The sequence below is a fragment of the Cottoperca gobio genome, chromosome 3 (assembly GCF_900634415.1).
Source record: "Cottoperca gobio chromosome 3, fCotGob3.1, whole genome shotgun sequence".
NCBI lineage: Eukaryota > Metazoa > Chordata > Actinopteri > Perciformes > Bovichtidae > Cottoperca > Cottoperca gobio.
In genome coordinates this window covers 13,932,508-13,953,182 of record NC_041357.1, presented here as the reverse complement: position 1 = coordinate 13,953,182, position 20,675 = coordinate 13,932,508, and the positions used below count along the sequence as shown (strand labels likewise).

At 41.5% G+C, this 20,675-nt stretch overlaps 1 protein-coding gene across 1 annotated transcript in view; it reads left to right on the top strand.

Annotated features, from left to right (window-relative positions):
* nhsb (Nance-Horan syndrome b (congenital cataracts and dental anomalies)) overlaps nt 1-20,675 on the top strand; it is a 48,238-nt gene that overhangs the window by 25,868 nt on the left and 1,695 nt on the right. The window contains exons 2-11 of the mRNA XM_029455163.1: nt 12,077-12,229; nt 12,325-12,464; nt 12,841-12,888; nt 13,190-13,229; nt 13,360-13,406; nt 14,023-14,215; nt 14,445-14,576; nt 15,104-15,256; nt 15,860-19,033; nt 19,218-19,359. Coding sequence (XP_029311023.1) covers nt 12,077-12,229; nt 12,325-12,464; nt 12,841-12,888; nt 13,190-13,229; nt 13,360-13,406; nt 14,023-14,215; nt 14,445-14,576; nt 15,104-15,256; nt 15,860-19,033; nt 19,218-19,359 — 4,222 coding nt within the window. The remainder of the gene's footprint in view (nt 1-12,076; nt 12,230-12,324; nt 12,465-12,840; nt 12,889-13,189; nt 13,230-13,359; nt 13,407-14,022; nt 14,216-14,444; nt 14,577-15,103; nt 15,257-15,859; nt 19,034-19,217; nt 19,360-20,675) is intronic.

Below are 20,675 nucleotides of genomic sequence, written 5' to 3'. Positions count from 1 at the left end.
TTCATATGTATGTATTTATATATATATATTTATATATATTTTTTGTATAAATATTACAGTTTATATCACTGTCTGTCTGTTTCAGGCTCTCAGATGTGACATGTCTAAACACATACACACACACAGCTCAGAAACCGTAACATACTAATACAAGATAATAAAGATACATGCTTTAATTTGAAATGCTGGATTAACAAATAAGAAACAATAAATAGACTCACACACACACACACACACACACACACACACACACACACACACACACACACACACACACACACACACACACACACACACACACACACACAGATATGCATATACCTGAACATTTACACACAAACATTCACACTACGACCAGTGGTAGGAGTCTTCCTCACACACGCACAGCAGGAGATCGCCCCCTCCCTGCATATGTGCCGGTTTCCATGGAGACACGCAGTTAAAAATAACATGGGCGATGGCTTGTCTCGTGCGATTCCACCAACATGGCTGAAGCATTCTCTAAAACACACACACACGGGCATAGATGAAGTCTGTTTGACAGGCACACACACACACACACACACACACACACACACACACACACACACACACACACACACACAGAACAATATGAAACACACAAACACACACTGCCATCATCATCGTGGGCATGATAGTGATGTTTTTTCCCGCCCTCCTGCCGCTGGTCTATGCAGAGATGATATGAGATGTTATGTTATGAGGTGAAAACAAGACGCCTCCAAGAGTGCTGTAAACTAAACCCACATAGTCTACTGTGTGAGGAGTTATGTTGTAGTTAGTTGAGAACTATGATGTTTGTGGGCTTTAAGAATAAAACTGGCATTATTCTGTATTTTTCTTATTGAAAGCAACGACCAAAACTAACAACGTGTTGTGCCGGGTTCAGACTACACAATATTTTTGCCTGTTAAAATGGTCACTGTGTCAGATTAGGCGATTATAGAGTTATGAATTCTTGCTGTGTCTTGGTCAAGAGACACAACGTTTATATACGTTGGCCCCTGAGCAATCATAGCTTTGCGTCTTTACGATCTGTAAAGAATTCTGACACGCTAGTCTTTTTATCGGGACGTCATGGGCTATGTCCCCATAGGCGTCAGTATGTGTCAACTTCGCTGCACAGGATAAAACGACACACATTTTGGATGAGGATGCACTACGCCTGTTGGGTTGAGCAATTATCAGATATCATGTCGTCTGAACTTGGTGTTAGTGTGATTCTTCCGCCCACAGCTTATTCATTCCTACCGGAGACATAAATCTTTTTTTTAAGACACATCATGTCCCTAAAACAGCTGGGCAATGTCATTTTTTTAACTAATGGAGTGTATTGTGCTTTTGTGGGGGACTATTTTCAGCTGCGGATTAATACATACTTGTGACTATTCAAGTCACCAGGATGGTGTATCTGGAATTGACTCAAAATCAACATGGGTACATCATAGTGAAGGAACATGGCGGCTCACTGATTAATAGTATTAATTTGAAAAACAACAATGGAGCTCTACAGCATAGACAAATAAACAATCGGGCTTGAGCTACAGAGACAATAGTTGTAAGTAGGATCAATTCATTTTAAAAGTAAAATTTTAATGTTGGTCTTTTTATGGTATTCATTGACAAAATAGGAAAATATAGAATATCACCAGATATCCTTTAACTGAAGGTCTGCAGGTCAAAGTCCGTTATCTGTCTATCAAGCTAATTTTACTGGTCAGGAGAAAATAACAAAACATATTTCTACCATGCAAACATATCACTACTTCTCATTTTTCCAATTTCTTTCCTATCCTTAGAATTATACAATAGTTTTCTGCTTCCTGACCTCCTTAAACACATTTTAAAAGTGGGCCAGTGTGCTATGTTAAACAGGTATTACAGCATGATGGTATTGTGATGTTTAAAAAAAGAACCTGTAATTCAGAGTAATATTCTTTTTATCAACATCAAGGACAACTTTAATGAAAACCAGCTTATGTAGTAGATATGTAGTATCAGCTACATATACTGTAGTATATCAGCTATACTACAGCTACAGTTTGTATAGCATCAAACTAAATATCAAAGGATGTCATTTGTCTCATTTGTGATCTGAAGCAGTTTGGTGATCGGGGTTATTCACTAAATGTAACTGTAATGTCCATGTAACTTATGCAAGCAGAAGAATATACAGCGTTTTACTTATCAGACATAACAGTTTATTAAAAGCCAAAGACTTTTAACCCCTCAAAGTGACCCCTCTGGTACCTCAGACAGTGTACATGTGCGTGCGTGCATGCGTGTGTACGTGAATGCGTAAAATCATGTTAATTTGTTTGCACGTTTTCAAACTAATACACTGTTGAGACAAAAGATACAGAAATTACTCTCGACCAAATAGAATAGAATAAAAAACTTTTTCCCTGTTTACACTACTCTATTATTCTCTCCATATTTCCTTCCCTGATTACTGCCTCTTTAGGAACAATGCTGCAATATTGATGAAGATTGGGGAAATACAGAAGCCTCACAAAGGTTTGAGCAAGGAAAGGAGGCCCTACAACAACATGAGATGATAAAACATTAATCTCCTGCTGCTGCTTCTCTCCATTGACAGGAACAAAGTGGGATTTTGACTTGTTCTGTTTATGATTCTGTGCCTTACAATGAGTGCAAAATATATAGGTTTTAAACTCCACACACAACATATTTTTCAGTCAAACTATGTATGTATATATTCAATTAAGCGCTACTACTTGTGCAAATGTAAGAAATTACACTTAATATTTACTTCCCCCCTTTGTAATTTCATTATTGCTCCTTCACATATTGGCTTTCGACACCACTCTCATGTCTGTGCCATTTGCCTCTATCCAAAGTTTTTAAAAATCCACCTACCAAGACCTTTAAAAGCTCAATTTTTAAAATTGTATATCTTGTTTACGCCTGTTGTATTGCGTTGTTTTAATACTTAATAATTTTGTACAAAAACCGAAGTGTAAAAACAACACTTTGTGGTGTTTACGGGGGTTATGTGCCAGACATTTCTTAGGCAGGCTCATATGAGTGTTGTAACAATCTTCTAATCAGACCAAAAATGTGGAATTATTTCTTTGAAGTATAGAGCTGGAGCCGGGAGGCAATTATTAAGTAGGCAGGAGGGGGGGGGGGGGAGCCTGTTTCACTCCAAAGTTAAACAAATGAGATACAATATATTGATTAGTGAGCTTTAAAAATATGCTGGTACATGATATGAGAGAGGTGGGTGCTATGTCTCAACTTACTTTAGAAAAGAAAGCAAATAAGCGTCTGAAAATATTAAACTATGGCGAATGGATGATTGATCTACTACAATGGCAGTGCAGTATTTCCAGCCATTAATTAAACATATATATTTATTTCCACATAGAATAGTGACCTTGTTTCCTCCATTAATGTTTACTACACTTTTGTTGGTTTGTTTTTCCGTTGGATTAGCCCTTATTTTGGTCTTAACATAAAGAAACTATGTGATAAACATACGGCAGCACTCACAAATCTACTGTGCACTTCCATGATGTGATTTTCAGTCCACACATTACACATACTGTACATACAACATTGTTTCTGAATTGTGTAGTGTTCATGCAGTGCCACTAAGGGGCAGCACAGGAGCACTATCAGTGGAGTCTGGTAATATTGGGTAAACAGCGTGTGCAAAACCAGAAAATAATCCCATGAACATTTAACCTGCTGTTATGTTGTTGATATTTTCTTTGGCTCGTCCGGCTCACTGTGACGTGGTGGGTACTATAAATAAGACTTTTGGATTTATTGTCAGACACTGTGACTCACCTCTGCTAGCCGTTACAAAAAGGTCTCAACCCCTTATAGAAATGTGCACACAGTCACACACACGCTTGTTATAACATGAATGTTGTGCAGGTCAAAGGGGTAGAAGAGGGATAGAGGAGGGAGGCTGAACAATAGTGCAGGTGTGCAGCTGGGGAAAGAAGGATGGGAGCAGGGAATGGGGGTAGTATGATTTATTCATTTTGTGTTAAAGGAGGACACAGACAAAAATATAGAGACAAATATAGAGAGAAACAGAAGGGCTGCAGGAATAGAGTTATTTTATACAAAGCTAACAAATAATTGAGCATAATTTCTACATAAAAAACAAGTCTGTAAAAGTGTGTTTAAATGACTTAAAACATGATATTGAGTGATTTGGTCTAAACTCCTAGCCACTACCCAAGAGGCAACGATGCAGCTCATATGTGGTTGAAAGGTCTGTGATCCGGCCCTGATGTTTCATAGATCACTCAATACCACGACTGACAACCCCAGGGACGACACGTTATTAAAGGCCTCCCAGCAGTCCTGTTGAGAGAAACTGCTGCAAATGACTGAGGCAAGCCACGAGCAACGTCCGTGCATTTAATATTCAATATGTGTTCTCCTCTGTTTGTGCTGATGTTGACCACTGCAGTCACGTGGTGTGTGTGTGTGTGTGTGTGTGCGTGCGTGCGTGTGTGCAGATATTTTCGGTGCGTCTGTGTCGTTCCCGGCCACGGCGGGAGGCTGAAAACTCCTCGAGCAGACTGCCAGCTCCGCCAGCTCTACTCCAAAATCAGTGAACTGCCAGAGCTCCAGATTACAGCAGATTACCGGGCAGGGTGCTCGTACTCTCTCTCTCTCTCTCTCGCTCTCTCTCTCTCGCTCTCTGTCTGTGTGTGTGTGTGTGTGTGTGTGTGTGTGTGTGTGTGTGTGTGTGTGTGTCAGGAAGTATATTTTGTGGGGACGTTGACTCTTCCTAACAATGTAGACAAAGTTTCCTTGATCAGAATGCAGAATTTTTACCTTTTATTATTGTTATTGTTCATCGAGTATTTGACTCTCAAACTGCTTGCTTTGACACTGACAAAAAATCAGGTGTTCTCTCTCTCACACACACACACACACACACACACACACACACACTCGTGATCGTTGCTCTGTGGTGGCAGCAATAGACCGATTGAACACGTGATACATATTCCCAGCATGTGGTGGATTAATACATTAATACTTTGTGGTTGAAGCCCCCCTTCCCTCCACATATTACTGCATCAAAAAGAGATTACGGTCAGGGACAGGATCCTACCATTTGACACCGGCGGACAGGGGTGACTCATAAGAGACAACAGAGACGGGGCAGAGAAGTGTTTTTAGTTTGTGATGAAGCGTAGGCACATCATTCCTTGCGAGTGCGATGTATCTCTCGGCGAGGCCAATGTGTCCACATGACATATGGACAAAGGAGAAATATTTGTTTTCAGTGACGTGTTGGGTCAGTTGAAGAGAGGAGAGAGCAGGGACAGCAGGTGGGTGGGTGAGGAGGTGGAGGGGGAGGGTCCGTGTCTGCAGATGTTACTAGTCTGGGTGTTGGATTTGCACAGGAATGTTTTAGAAAGGTCTGCAGGAGTAAATAAAGTGACATTATTGAGAGACAGATGACAAGAAGTCTGCAGGAGAAAGGGAGGAGCGACAGAGAAAGACAGAAAAGAGGAAAAGAAGAAGAGAGAGTAGACAGCTGCTGACCATGGCTTTGGCTTGTCTCGGTCTAGGCTGCGTGCCTGTGCGATCCAAAGGTACTGTCTGCAGCATCAGTATGTTCCTTAAAAACCTGTTTAGTTCCTGTTGTCATTGTTTATACTGTGAAATTACTTCTAATTAAGACAGGAATATGACTGATGATGTTACACTTGCAATGTTATCATATTCGTCTGTCTTCTACAGGAAAATCATTCTCTACATTGTTACATTGTTCTAAACTTAATCACAACAATCAATACATTTTCAATGATGCTATTTTAGGTTGTCAATCACTATTAAGGAAATGTATGTGCACACTACAGTGTTGCATGCATGGTGGTTAAATTATGTGTGATGGAGAAAAGTGTCCCAATCCCAGTTTTTTTTAAGATATCAACTATGTCAGGCTGAATATTAGAATATTTTGAATACAATGATGCACAAGTCATCTAGAACATTGTCTTTTGTTGGAACAGTGCAGCCAAAAACACAATCTTGAGATTCAATATTTCAGCAATAGTTTAGATATTTTATTTCACAGTGTAAACATGTGTGGAAATTATTAATCAATTGATTGCTAGTCAATTGAAAATTAATCTGTAATAATTTCATACATTTTATCAATTAATTGTTGCGTAATCTTTTTAAACTTTAAATGGCAAGAATTTACTGGCTACACCCCTCCTGAGAATATTTCTTAGTTGTCTTAGTCTTCTGATAATAAATCTACAGTATTTGGGCTTTCATCACTATGTTGTGCCGTGTTATTGATTCAAATATAAATGATAGAAAATAATCTGTAGTTTATAGTTTCAATGAAGACTTAACAAGGCACTGTCAGACTATTTGATCATTCAAACAACCTCACATCTAGTTAAGGTGGGAAACTGTATGTTAAACAGTTAAAGTGTAAGCTTTGATCATGATGTAGTTTGTGAGCAGTTGTATTTCACTTTATGCTATGCCGGTGGGGAGTTTAAACTATTATTACTGAAATCAAACATGATGTTCCTGCAAAGGTTGCAACAGTTTGAACACTATGGCTAAAACTAACTGCTTATAACAATATAACAATAATAATATTCATACTGTTGATGAGATAAGGTGGTGTGTGGTGGGACTGCTGAGCCGTTGCAGGCCGACTAACAGAGCACAGTTTTTCCTCTGCAGAACTGGCCAGCTAGTGTTTCTTATATAACAGCTGTCTACTATGACAAGATTCTGCAGCTACTGCCATAGGGAGTGTGTTGCCTGACCCAGATACACCCTAATACATTCTCCACTAATGACTTACATTCACTCACATCTGGACCAGAGAGAGAGAGAGAGGGATACAACATCATATAGCTGTACCAGAAAGAGAAAGAGCAATATTAAAGCAGTGCCATGTGGAGAGTCAGTGTTCTCATTGAAAATGTCATGGATGACTATGTCTGGTTGTGATGTTTTGTATAGTTTGTTGGCACTCTTTTGTTATACTACAGTGTGTCCTCTGTGCATAACAAAGTAGTCAAAGCTGTTCACTGGCTTTCTGTGGTCTGCAACTAAACATCATACCATTAGTTTATTCTATTATAGTTCTTGTTATTGTTCTCTATCTCCTTATTTCTCTTCTTCCCTAAAAATGTGTGGATCTCAGAAACCATAAAAGCCCACATAGGCCAAGGCTTCCAGATAAAACTCATTCACTACTCAGGTAATAAAAAATAGACCCATTAGCCAGATGAGGCTGAAATGGAGCCGGAAAAAACCTTTAACATTTTAGCCAATAACTCACCAACTGTACATCACACACTTAAAACCTCTGCGTTGACATTGATGAAATGGCTGTCCTGACACACACCACATAACATTTCACAAATTCTCAGGCTTTCTTGATTATTCTTCAGCAGAAAACATACTTGTTACTCTTTGTTAGTTTGTAAGTTTATGAAGCCCCTTTGTTGCAAATAAGATGAATCTATGTGTTCCTGCTATGATATGTTACTAGTGAATTCCCTATGCTTGTTTATGTAGCGTCAAGTTGATCGACATAAACAATGTCCACTGTCATCGAACCAAGTTTCAGCAGCTCTTAAAGGCTGATGTGTAGTAATGTAAATCTCCTTGACACTCCCTGCCTACAGTGAGTCCATCCTTCCATTGATTAATCCATCCGTCAATCTATCCCTTCAAGTCAAGACCGAGCACAGCAGCTTAAATGTTCTTTTCCATAGAAGCCCTTCTGGGGCATCCCCAAGCACTCCCACTGCCAGTTGGGCATGCATCTAACTCCCATAATGGGGAGGGAGGGACATCCTTACCAGGTGCCCAAACCACATCCACCGTGCAAAAAAAGCAGTCTTTCGACACTAAGGTCCTTGGAGTAGCTGTTCTCTAGATAGTCGGGCTGACTGCAACTGTCAGTGCATTAGGGTTCTGGCACCGGAGAAGTTTAAACCTGTAATCTTGGGCTGATGTGGGCTGAAGGTGCAGTAAAAATGTGGACATGAAAATAAATATGGTGAAAACAGCGTACATTTTCAGACAGTCTCTCCTGGAGGACACTCATAGTGATGAATTTGGTTGTTCGCATTAAAACTTGATGGAAATAATGTGTACAAAATGAAAAGTAGAGCTTGAGAGAGAACGCCGCCTACTGTCTCACATCCACACCTGGTCCATCACAGGGTGAAGTGGGCCTGAATGTCGGACTGCTGGTTTCTGAAAGTTATAGAAATTGTCGGACACAATTCCAATGTCAGAAAGTTTTAGGAGGAAGGGGCTTAAAAAACAACAACGCCACTTCAGTTGAAGCACAATGGCACCTTTAGACACCAAGCCATAACGTATCTGCCCTTAAACTGTGATGATGATTCCCAGTGGGCACTCCAACCTATTGTAGATTCTAGCTTGTTTATATATAGTAAAATTCTTCCTTTGTCTTATCCATTCCTTTATCTATGTTTCTCACCATCTCTCCGCACATTATTGTTCAGCAATTCTGTTGCTGTCTCTTTCTAATTCCTCTTTTCTATTTGCAAGTTTGACCAAAGAAGTTTATCATTACTAATGTAACCTTGTGAAGCTTAAAACTAATGTTGATAAGTGCTTTTCTCTTATTAGATCCTTAATCAAACATTATTCAGTTCAACTGTTTTGTAGATGCTTGGCCCCGGTGAATCGCTGCATTGCTCTCTTTTCTGTATTGCACTGCATTTCTTTATTACATAGTGTTTTCTACCTTCTTCTTTCTTTTTTTACTGTACCTCCTCTCCTCCCCACTGTTGGCATGCAAGTCCTGCTGATGACACTGCAAGTTGCTGACACTGCACCTGCAGATTTCCATATGAGGGGAAGCAGAGATGGAGGGATACAGCAGAGGGATAATGAGTAAAAGACAGAAAGAGAGCGAGGCAGACAGAGAGTGCGTTAGATGAGTGTGAACGTGTGTCTGGTTATGGACGTTAGCGATGGGAAACTCTCAGCATAAGCTTCATTACAATTGAATGCAGATGAGGAGGAAGAGGTGCAGGACAGCGAGAGCGAGGCGGGACAGTGCAGGTAGGGAAGAAAGGTGAAACTCTAAAAGACGCTCAATACAAATATTTAGATTTTGTTCCACACTACTAATCATTCATTTTGGAGTATGATTTGTATTCCTGGTGAATTCTCTGAGATCTCAAAATGAACTTTGAATCCATCGCTGCCTTGTTCAGGTCTAGCTGAGTGTTAGGGCTATGCGAGTTGCCGCCAGAGGGAAGTTTGGCGAGGCACTGGACCGAGGGAAACACTGATACACCCCATGTGGAAAACTCAATTGTTTTCCATGTTTGTTTAGTGACGTTATTGCTGCAGCCTGGCAATGGAGCTGTGAAGCTACATGTAGTGAAACTTTGCTGATGTTTTGTTAGCTATGCATTTGTTCTACAATATGTCTAGATCTTATATGTATACATTTAAGTTGCCCTACGTTTTTCCTTGCAAATTGCTTCTTCGCATGGATTTCTAAGATTCAATGTAAAGACTGATTTATGTGCAGAGTTTGACACTAAGAGGCTGTTTTCACATTAATCTGTTTAAGGAGGAAAGTTTCTCTGTGCTCACCTTAAATCTTAATCTACATAGAAGCATGATTTTGTGACATTTAAACTATTTTGAAGCCAAGCGTGATGTGGAAACATGAGACTTCCAGCACACATACACTGAGAATAGACTTTTCAGTGAAGTATATGAATAATATTAGCATCTTCATATATTCTGGAAGTTTCTATCCAGGAGAAGGAGTAGATGTGATTTTAAGATTTCGTTGTTTGAACGATTTTTGTTGAAACACCATATTAGACATAAATTATCATTTGAAGTAGAGTGTTATTATATGTCTTAAACATGTCTAGGGGATATTTAAGTAAAACATCTTCTTTGTTAATCTTCTGATGACATACAGAATAAAGCAGCAGGTAACATTTAGCTGAGTAATGCAGTCTTAGCATTACAACGTGATGATAATGATGAGGAGACACCTTCATAGCAGCAGCAGAAGAGCAAGGAAAAAAAGGTTATAAAAGATGAACAGAAGGAAGGGCCGATGAGAGGAAAGATCAAGGAAACAAGTGGGCTGGCAGACAGTAAAGCCACTAATTTAACTATGTCACAACAACTAGGTCAGCACCTTCCACAGAGTAATATGCTATTTCTCTGTCCCTCTTCTTTTCACTCTATTGACGGTAATTACCACTCACAACCAGGAACAACAAAGTATTGAAGCATGTTTTTTGCAGATTTTGAAGATATGTCAGTTTAATGAGCAGACTTGCTCTACGCAACTCACACAAGGATTCTCAGAATTTCAGCTTTTAGTCAGAGAATGCTGTTATGACAAATTTCATCTTACAATTATTTAAATTTGTCTTTAAATGTCTGTTACTGATTTTCCTCTACTACCATGCATACAAGTGTGTTTGTACAGCTGCAGTCTTTTGGAGCCTTCAGTTGTATTTTATCATTATCATCTTTATGATTATTAAAAACAAAAGGTGTGATGTGCGAAAAAAGACTTCAGGACAGAACACTGTGTAATTGTTTATCTAGTGTGAATAAGCTGGCCTTCTGTGCTTCTTTAACCTTGTAGTTTAAATCGGCCGGATGCTGCTGATGTGAGCTCGCTGATTTAATTGCAGGCAAACACGAGCCTTGATGAGCAATGAAAGGTTGCTTGGCTACTGATGTACAGTGTGGCTTTCAAGGGCACAATAGCATATTTAATTCTGAGTTAAAAGAGGGGAAATAGATTTCATAATAATAGCTAAAGGGGCTCTGAGAGCAGATGAGAGATATGGGTAATCACAGTCCTCTCTCCCTCTCTCCTTGTCTATAAATCAAACATTTTAATCTTTGGAAATGAAAGTTAGAGATGGTCAGGTATACATCATTCATGATAATAGGGTTTGTTGTTTTTACGGATAATTGTAAAGTGTGGTGGCAATAAACACGGAGGACTGTGATAAATGTACAGCGGTGTGCTGGTGTATGCAGAGTTGCAGTGGTGAGGCGTGTTTAGCTGCCACCTGCTGGCGTGTCTCGGCCTTGTCTCATGTTTGAATGTACAAAGAGGACAGTGACATGCCTTACATAAAACTTCTAGAATAGTTTCTTTATGCATCACCTTCAAATATTATTGCCCTTCAAATATTATTGTCCTTATTTCCTTTTATTTGGTGTATTTTCATCTGTGGACTTGCTTTAGTGTGAGGCCTCTGCTTGTAGGTGGTAAATTGTAAAGCCTGGCCTGGATCTCATTTTATTGCAGTTTCTCATATTGTTGTTTTCTCTCGGATGCTGGTGGAACAGGCATGATACTGGCGTACAACTGTCCTATTTCAAGAACCATGTCTTAAAGCAACAAGGACATATTTGTTATTGTGTATTTTTAGAATAATGATTTTATATTTAAGGCACACACAAGGCTGGATTAGCAACTGGGAATTGCTGGAAACTGCAACTGTAATTATCTTTTGGCGTTGCAGCTGGTGTGTCCCATCACAAAATGGTCTTGAGTTTGATAATGTAATCATATTCTGCATATTTTTAAATAAATGTGTTTGATCAAAATACCTCAAACTAATTGATATTCAGCCGACCTGGCAACAGGTAGTGTTCCAACACAGTGGTTGGTTTGTGGGGCTGTAGGAAACATTTTAGTTGACAATTGTAGTCTTCTGTGTGGCTAATACTTGTTGATTGAATGTAACAGACTAGTTATAGGACACAAAGAAAGCAGGCTTAGAGCTCATTGTTTTGCTCCCGTGCCTGCTGGTTGGCTATATTACCATGGGTCTATAGGTAAAAAGATATGTTCTTACGTACCTTTGATTGAATAAAATCACACTGAGTTCAAAATGCTGCATCAAAAAAAAAAAAAAAAACACAGAACCAACTTTGTTTATGAGCAGAACTGTCGTATTTACTTTTATGTATTATAGAGACATCATAGAAATGACATTTAACAGTTTTTTGTCTCTCTCTTCTCTCATCTAAGCGGTGTCCAACCTGGATATAGAGAGCAAGCTGTCGCTTCACTATCAGGCTCCATGGCACCAGCAACACAACGTGTTTCATCCTTGTAGCCGACCACCATGTCTGGAGGAGTTGCACAGAAGCGCTCAGCTCAGTCTCAGAGCCCTGCACCGAGGTGAGAGAGGCTGGTCCGCTCTGCACAGCTGCGGTACAGTGGGTTGTGTACAAAAGAATTGTGAGTTTTCATGTGCGTGTGTTTGGGTTTCACAGACGACGAACAACCGCAACACCGCTCAACGAGTCGGGAGAGAAACAGGGTGACCATCTCTATCTCAGTGGCGCCCCCTATGCCCACCTTCCCCTCGCCACACAGCATCCGGCGGCAGCAAAGGAGTCGCCTGGCACGAGCGGTAAGGATCACGCATATCTCACAATCAGCCAATCAGTGGGCGCTTATCAAGAAATGGTTTACTTTCAATGCTAGGAACTATATTATGTGATTGTATTTATCATCAAGCTGTTCACACTTGTAGGCCAATACATTCTTGGATAATGTGTACGTGATGAGTCTCAACAATATGGTACAGTTGCAAAAAATCATGGTAACTGAACAACTGGAGAATTTGCCTTGTATGTTCAATGAGGTATGGGATAATGAGGAAGACATTAAGTAGAACATCAAAAAATAAAATAAATCTTGTGAAATTTGTTTTGACATCTTTGATTCTTATTAAATATATGTTGCAACACACTGACATAGTATCTCATTCTGATGTTGCCATGCAGCAAGAGAGAGCAGAGAGGGAGCGAGAGTTAGACTATCAACCCAGGAAGGTAAATCAGAAATTTGTCTGTGTGTTCATGTTTGTTAATGTCTAAAATATAGAAGCCTGCTGTAAGATTTGTGTTGTATGCACCTGTGTGTACAGTCCCTGCTGTGTGTGGGGGGTTTCATGTAACATCGTACTACAGCACTACATTCAATTCCAGTATAAACATTTTTTGTTATTATTATGTGGTTGTTTTGGCACCGGTCTACCGTATATCAGCATACATTAAAAGTATGTTATATTCAGAACTTTGTTATCACACTAAATTAACCTTTATTTATATATTTCTAAATCTCTTGAAAGAGAGGACTGTGAGAGAAACAGAGATTCAGACCATACAGAGAAAAATAAGAGAATTCTATGACACATAGTCAGAAGATTTCCAAAAAACATGTGTAATTTCTTTGATGAATAACCAATTTTACCTGCACTCTCAGCAATAATTGTTTGTATGCATGTTTTTTCCTGCTGCCACAGGAGAGGTCAGGCAGAGAAGCAGATGTTCAGACGATCCAAAGAAAGGTAAGAAAAATGTTTAAATGGCGAACAATCAATCGACTTCTACTGCATTGAAATAGTAACTCAGGTTATCCTTTATGTTGTTATTGAAAGAGAAAGGAAACCGGATTTTAACATCATTACATATTTTAAGACTGTAAGTGAAATAAAAATGGAAAAATGGAACAATACTATACATTGTCTGTCTCATTCATCCTTCGCCTATTGACTTTCCTTTAATCTTTTTATTTAAAATGATTAAATCTTTTGGATTACTCAAGTCATGTCATCTGTTCTTTTGTTTTTCTTTTGTCTTTTCTTTATTTTGTGTTAATAGTTTGCATGCTTTTACTCACTTCACCCTATTGAAGGTTGCATCTTCATTCCATGGAATAGAAAGGTATCAAGCATTTGTGTTGTTTAAACTATTTGTTTACCCTCTAATCAAATGTTGTATTTACATTGTCTTTGGTATTGTTTTTGCCATTACATATCTTCTAATGATAGAGAAATTGGCCCTGACCATTGTAAATAATTTATTTTAGTCTGTCCATCTCAGTAAATTATTTATTAAAACTGTAGCACTGTATCAGCACCTACCATGTTTATAATGTTGCTGCTATCCGTCTGTTCCGTCCAGGCTACCTCGACAGGGGAAGGCGAATGTGGTGAAGTCCTGGGAGGCCACAGAGCCAAGGCCTCAGCCCCCAATGCACCCTCAACCCAGGATAAACAGACAAACTGGTCCAAGGAAAATCTCTCGCCATCAGATGAGAAGTCAACTACTGATTCTCACTCCATCTCCTCCTGCATCATCCCCATCAACGTCACAGGTAAGACAAAGAAGAAAAATAGGAAAATAAAGAGGAAAGTTGGCCCTAGTGAGGATCAATCAGGGAGATTTTGTTATTGTGAGACAAAAGTGCAAACAAGTGACCAAACAGCAACTGTTCCCAAATCAGGAATCAAACCCAGACTGCCTGCATGAAAACCAGGAATCTAATTGAATATATTAAACTTTAGCTTTTGATATGGCTTATGGCTTCTGTGTTGTTATTGCAGGAGTTGGGTTTGACAGGGAAGCAAGTGCTCGTTGCTCTCTAGTCCATTCCCAGTCGGTTCTTCAGAGGAGAAGGAAGCTGAGGAGGAGGAAGACTATCACAGGAATACCCAAAAGAGTACAACAGGACATGGGTATGTTATAGAGCACACCTGGAAAATTTAGGCTTATTATACTGTAATGGTCTTAATCTTGTAGTTTTGGCAAATTGCTATTGGTTTTATAAATATCTTTCTAATTTAATTGCTGAGATCTGGGAATGAGGTGACCTTGCTAATTTAGCCATGAGTTTATGAGGGCAAGCTAAATGAGCAGCAACAATCACATGCAAACAAAAATACTAGGTGGTCTATTTAAACTGTTACCCTGTACTAGCTACTTGTGAGCTACTTCCTGGTTCAGCTTTGACCTTTTTACCTGTAGTTACACATGCATGGTGTTTCATAATGCAATGGATAATTGTCATGTACATTTCAGATGCTTTCATCTTTGTTTTTGCATCCAAATATTATGGTTTTATGGAAATGGCTTAGCTGTGGATTTGTTCACAATCTGATCACGAATATGCGAGGTCCCGATTCTCAGCAAAAAAGATAGTGTGTAAAATGTTACTCTTAACTGTAGGACTAAAACTCAACATGCTTTCTCTGTTTGATTTCAGACTCAGATGAATCACCCGTAGCAAGAGAGCGCACAGTGATTGTCCATTCCAACTCGCATCAACTCTCTCTCTGTCAGGAAGACCTTTTAATCAGTGGTCGCCTTCATCACACTCGTGACTCTGGCTGCCAGACAGATGATTTCCTTATAGCATGTAAGTATTTGTTTTTTTAATCTGGTTCCCATATCAGTGCTATGGACTTGGGCAAGGACTTTGCTTAAGTCATTCCTGCTATAAATTAAGTTACAAAATGTTTAACTTTGCAATTATGGCTGTTATGATAATAGCTCAGCTCAGAAAGCTACCACTGCTACGTCTTCAACCATCTGAAGGCTGCCAATAAAATAAAACCAGTATACTTTCATTTTCAAACTAGATCCATCAAACTAGGGCGGCATGATATCCCATTTCATCATCATCATCATTGCGATATGCGCATGCACATCGCAATGATGATACCCAGGGTGAAGGTGGCTCGTGAATCTGACCATGAGCTTAACATCACCCATTGCCCGGACCTCACCGCTTCCGGGGGCCAACTTAATTGCTTCATATCACAATAGATAATACGGAATAAAAATATTGCAGTTTTTTCTATATACCCTATATATATATATATTTACCCTATATCATGCAGCCATAAATCAGGCTGTAATTCAAATTACTTATGTCTTGTAACTTGGTATAATCCATATGGTCAACATCCAAGACATTAAGAAATGTCTCCCTCTCTCTCTTCTGTCTTTCCTTCTTCAGGCACAGCTGCTCCCTCCAGGAGGCGCATCAGAGCCCAACGTGGCCATCAGGGAATCCCTGCCTCCCTCTCTCATTCAACAGGCAACATTTCTTCCCTGGGTGACCAGTCAGATTCCACATACACCAGTGCTGCAGGCCACGGTGGACGCTTGCGCTCTCGTAGCCTTCCTCGAGAGGGTGGACGTCTGATGGACAGTGACGAGGATGACGATGACAATTATGACGATGACGACGAAGACGAGGACTTGTCACCATACGAAGCAGATGACTTTATTCCACCTGGCCCTAGTCCAAGAATGAAGATGATGATGATGAAGGATGAAGAAGAGAGCACAGATGACCAGGCAGCTCCTGAGCCACTGCAACTTGGAAGCCTAAAAAGGTTGCAGCGATCTGGGGAGAGAGACAGGGGGGGTGGAGGAGGAGGCAGCCCAGAGCACAGCTGGATGGAGAGGGGTCGTTCTCGCTTGCCCCGCAAGGCTGATATGGGCAGCTGTGAGATCTCATCAAGTTCAGATACTTTCAGTAGCCCTATTCACTCTGTGTCTACAACAGGAGTGCTAGGCAGCCATGTGGACCACAAGGAGGACCACCAGTCATCAAGCGGGAACTGGAGTGGTTCCAGCTCCACATGCCCCTCTCAGACTTCCGAAACCATCCCCCCGCCTTCTTCTCCACCACTGACAGGCTCATCTCACTGCGACTCAGAGCTTTCACTCAACACTGTGCCCAATGCCATTGATGAGGGATTCTCCCTGGATCCCTCCTACCACTCGGACCTCAGACCCCAGGGCCAGGGAAACAGGTCAAGTTCGTTCACATCCTCAGCCACAGACCAGCTGGACGATGCAGGGGTCAGTACAGCCAGTGAGGGGGAGTGGACCTACCCTCCAGATCAAGACCAGACTGATCCGGACCAAGACCCCGATCAAACACAAAATCTGAGCCAGAGCCATGGGTTATCCCAGGAGTACAGCTCCAAACAAGGTCTACAAGACCAAACCTGTTTCGGTGACAACAAGCCCAGCAACACTGAAAAAGATTCTGGCTCTCATTACTCATCTGATACAGAGAGTTTCTACTCCTCTTCTGTGCATTTTGGAGAGTGCAATCAGAGTTACAGAGGATACATGTATAACTATGCAGACCCAGGGCCTGACTGTGGCCAGTCCAACACTGTGGCAGCACCACTATCCCATGGAGTTTACCCCCAGCCCTCAGCGGACTTCAGAGCAGGCACTATGACCCTGGGGAGGACCTGTCGTCCACTGAGGAAACCAAAATTCAAACCTCCACCACCCAAACGGACCTCCTCGCTGAAGGACACCTGTAGTGGTGTTGATGTTGGAACGGACACACAGGCAGATCAGGATCAACCAAAGGCGGTTAGTGAACAAGAGCTTACCTTGTCTTCCACAAATATGAAGCTGGAACTTGAGCTAGAACTTGGAGGTGCTCCAGAACCATTACAGACATCCTGTCTAGTGGCAGAGCCTTTGGGAACTTGGGGAAGGGGACTGGGTGAAACTGTGGATATAGTAGAGCCCATGTCCTTCAGCTCTGCAGATACACACTCATTTAAGAATGAAGGTGCTGTGCAATCTGACTATGCAGACCTGTGGCTTCACAACAATGAGCTGAAGTCCAACAATGGTGAGTACACATCCATGTCTAACTCAAGCACAGCCACAGGCACTACTGTCATGGAGTGTATCAAGTCACCAGACAGCTCTTCCTCCTCCACAGAAACCCAAACCCAGGCCCTTGCCCAGGCTTCAGAGACCAGGGCAACTAGTCCACCTCTCCCACCTGGCTCACCTGAGAAGCTGGCTGGCCTTGCCTCCCCATCAAGTGGCTATTCCAGCCAATCAGAGACTCCAACGTCAACATTGCCCTCATCTTCGGCAGCGTTCTTCCCAGGACCCCTGTCTCCCTCAACTGGCAAGAGAAAGCCCAAAGTGCCAGAGAGAAAGTCTTCTCTCTCTTCCCTACAGCACTTCCCCAGAGATGGGGCTTCCATTTCCTCTGGCTATAAGAGAGACCCAGACTTCCCACCTCCACCTTCTCAACTTGATCTCAATGTTCTTCATGGTGGTTATGTCAGACACACGCTATCCCACCGAACGCACCACATGCACACACTCCATCACAGCAAACACAGAGTTGTAAATGTTTTGGCCACTGGTACGAAGTTGTTGGCCCCTGAGGCATCAAATGCCAACCCTCCACCAAGTTCAAACTCTGCTCTAACTATTCCCAGCTCCAATCTATTGGTGATAACTCCATCTGCTCTTCGTTCAGTGCGGCTCCATTCTATTAGCCAATCAACAGATAATGCTGCCACTACGGACCAGGAAACAGCAAGTGGAGCAGAGACCGCTACAAGACCCAAATGTCCTTCTAGTGGTTCTACCCTGGCTCCACCACCTATTAACACAAGGCCTCTGCCTCCTCGCAGACCACCTCCCAGACCCCCAGCTCATGATCACACCTCCTCCCCTGAACACTTGCAACCAACTCCCCCTGGCCGCCACCCTGATGGGCCTCCATCCTATGAAAGCCTGCTACTCAGACAGGACCGCTATGGACCTGGAACCTTTTGGGCTATGACAGCCTTCAGAACCCGGATGGACCCATCGTCAGAACTGCCTGAGGACAGCTCACCCCTGCATCGGCCCGTGCCACGTGCTCCCCACCCTTCGCCTGTGGATCTACACACGCATATCCACTCGCACACAGAGTTCAGGGGGCTCACTCACTCAGCTCATGCACATCCCGAATTTAGGGTTTTGGGTGAGCGCTCGTTCTCCCAGGATGATGATGATGATGATGAAGATGAGGAGGAGGAAGACGAAGAGCAGGTGAAAGAGCCACTGAGAGCCGCATGTTCCAGAGGAGGTATGCGATCAGTCCACCTTCCACCCCCAGCGTATGAATTTGCTGGGATATCACACTCAGACTCAGGGCCCTGGGCTAGTCCAGTCAAAGTGCCTGGTACCACAATGGAGACATCGCATCCTTACCTAATCAGCGATGCAAGGAGAGGAAGACATGAAGAGCAGGATGAAGAGGAGGAAGTGACATCCGGTGCTACCAGAAGTGCCCATCAGCAGCAGCCACAGGAGAGCAAAGATGACTCCACCACTCCCGACACAGAAGATTACTTCAGTAAAGGTAAACTAAATTTAAGATTACAGAAACACTGAAACATGCCACTATTTATTTCCCTTAAAAAAGAGCTACTACAACAGCTGGTTAATCGTTTTGATACCTGCGATAATGAACGGAGAGAAGGATTAAAATATGCTTTTTTCACCAATAGTACTAAATGATCAGACAGCCAGATAACATGTGATAGGGATGTTTTTTGCTGCAGATTCCACGCCGAGTGATAATTCTCTCTCCCCTCTGATGGATGACACCAAAGTGGATGATGACATTATTATTACATCACCCAACAAGACCCGAACAACTGAGGACCTGTTTGCCATGATACACAGGTGCTGTAAATGTTGCATTGCTGGTCAACCTATTCAACTCTCTGTCTACAGTGTCTAAGTCAGGGGTGGGCAATTAATTTTTACAAGGGGCCACATGAGAAACCCGAGCTGTGTTGGAGGGCCGAATCAACAATAAATTGAACTTAATTCTGCTCAATATTAATTTTCTCCCATTGTAAAAAGCAGTACATTATATATTTTGATTAGCTGCTACTGGTAATCAAAAGAATAAGGATATTCTCATCCAATAAATATATGAAATTGTGGAGTGGGTCAAATAGGAAAATACTCCTAGAGAAGTAATAAACAGTCAAAACAATCATTACATCAGTATTTTATTTTTAACATGTTAATCTTCACAAACCAATACTGAAAAGGTGTTTTAAAGTATGTAAAGATAAGCAATTAATCAACTTTATACAAAAAGCAATAAGTGCTTTTGATGTTTTTCAGTTCACTTTACTGTCTTGGGCTTGAACAAGTGCACTGAAATCTGGTTGAATGTCTGAGATGGATATGCGCAGGACAGCTGACAGGTGATCATCAGTGATAGAAGATCTGTATCTGGATTTGTTGAACTTCATCACTGAGAATGTCTGTTCACATATGTAGGTAGATCCAAAGAGGACCAGAATCTTCTGAGCATGTCTCCTCATGTGTGGAAAGAGTAAAACTCAGGCAGTGTGACTGACCTAAAGTGCTCTGACAGAAGTGTGTCAGACTGCAGGTCAATGAGTTCAAGCTGAACATCACTGGGTGCATCATCCACATTGCATGTAAATGGGGAAAGATCATGTGCATTTCATGCTCAACTGTTTTAAAGTCTTAAAATCACCTTCAAAACTCACCATGCAGTGCTTCTAACATGGATGAGTACCTGTGGAGGTGATCAGCTGATGGTGTGGCTTCCTTCAGTGTTGGCAAGTGGGTGTGAATGTTGTCCTCCATTTGACTTGAGAGAAGCTGCAACTTTCTCATGAAAGCCTTCACTGCGCTGTACATTTCATGCACAAAAAGGCCCTTGCATTGCAGTTTGACATTTAGTTAATTCATTAGTGCAGTCATATCTACAGCAAAATCAAGATCTGCCATCCAGTCTGCATCTGAAAGCTGCGGGATGTCTTTTCTCAGCTCTCAGGTCCCACACTCTTTGCCCAGGCTGAGCCACCTGACAGCAGCGTGGTAGCCTGTCACGATATTCAGTCTCATTTTCCTCCAAAAGTGCAACAAACTGTCTGTGATTCAATGCTCTTGCCCTGATGAAGTTAACTATTTTAGTTACAACATCAACAACATGGTTAAATTTTAGAACTGAC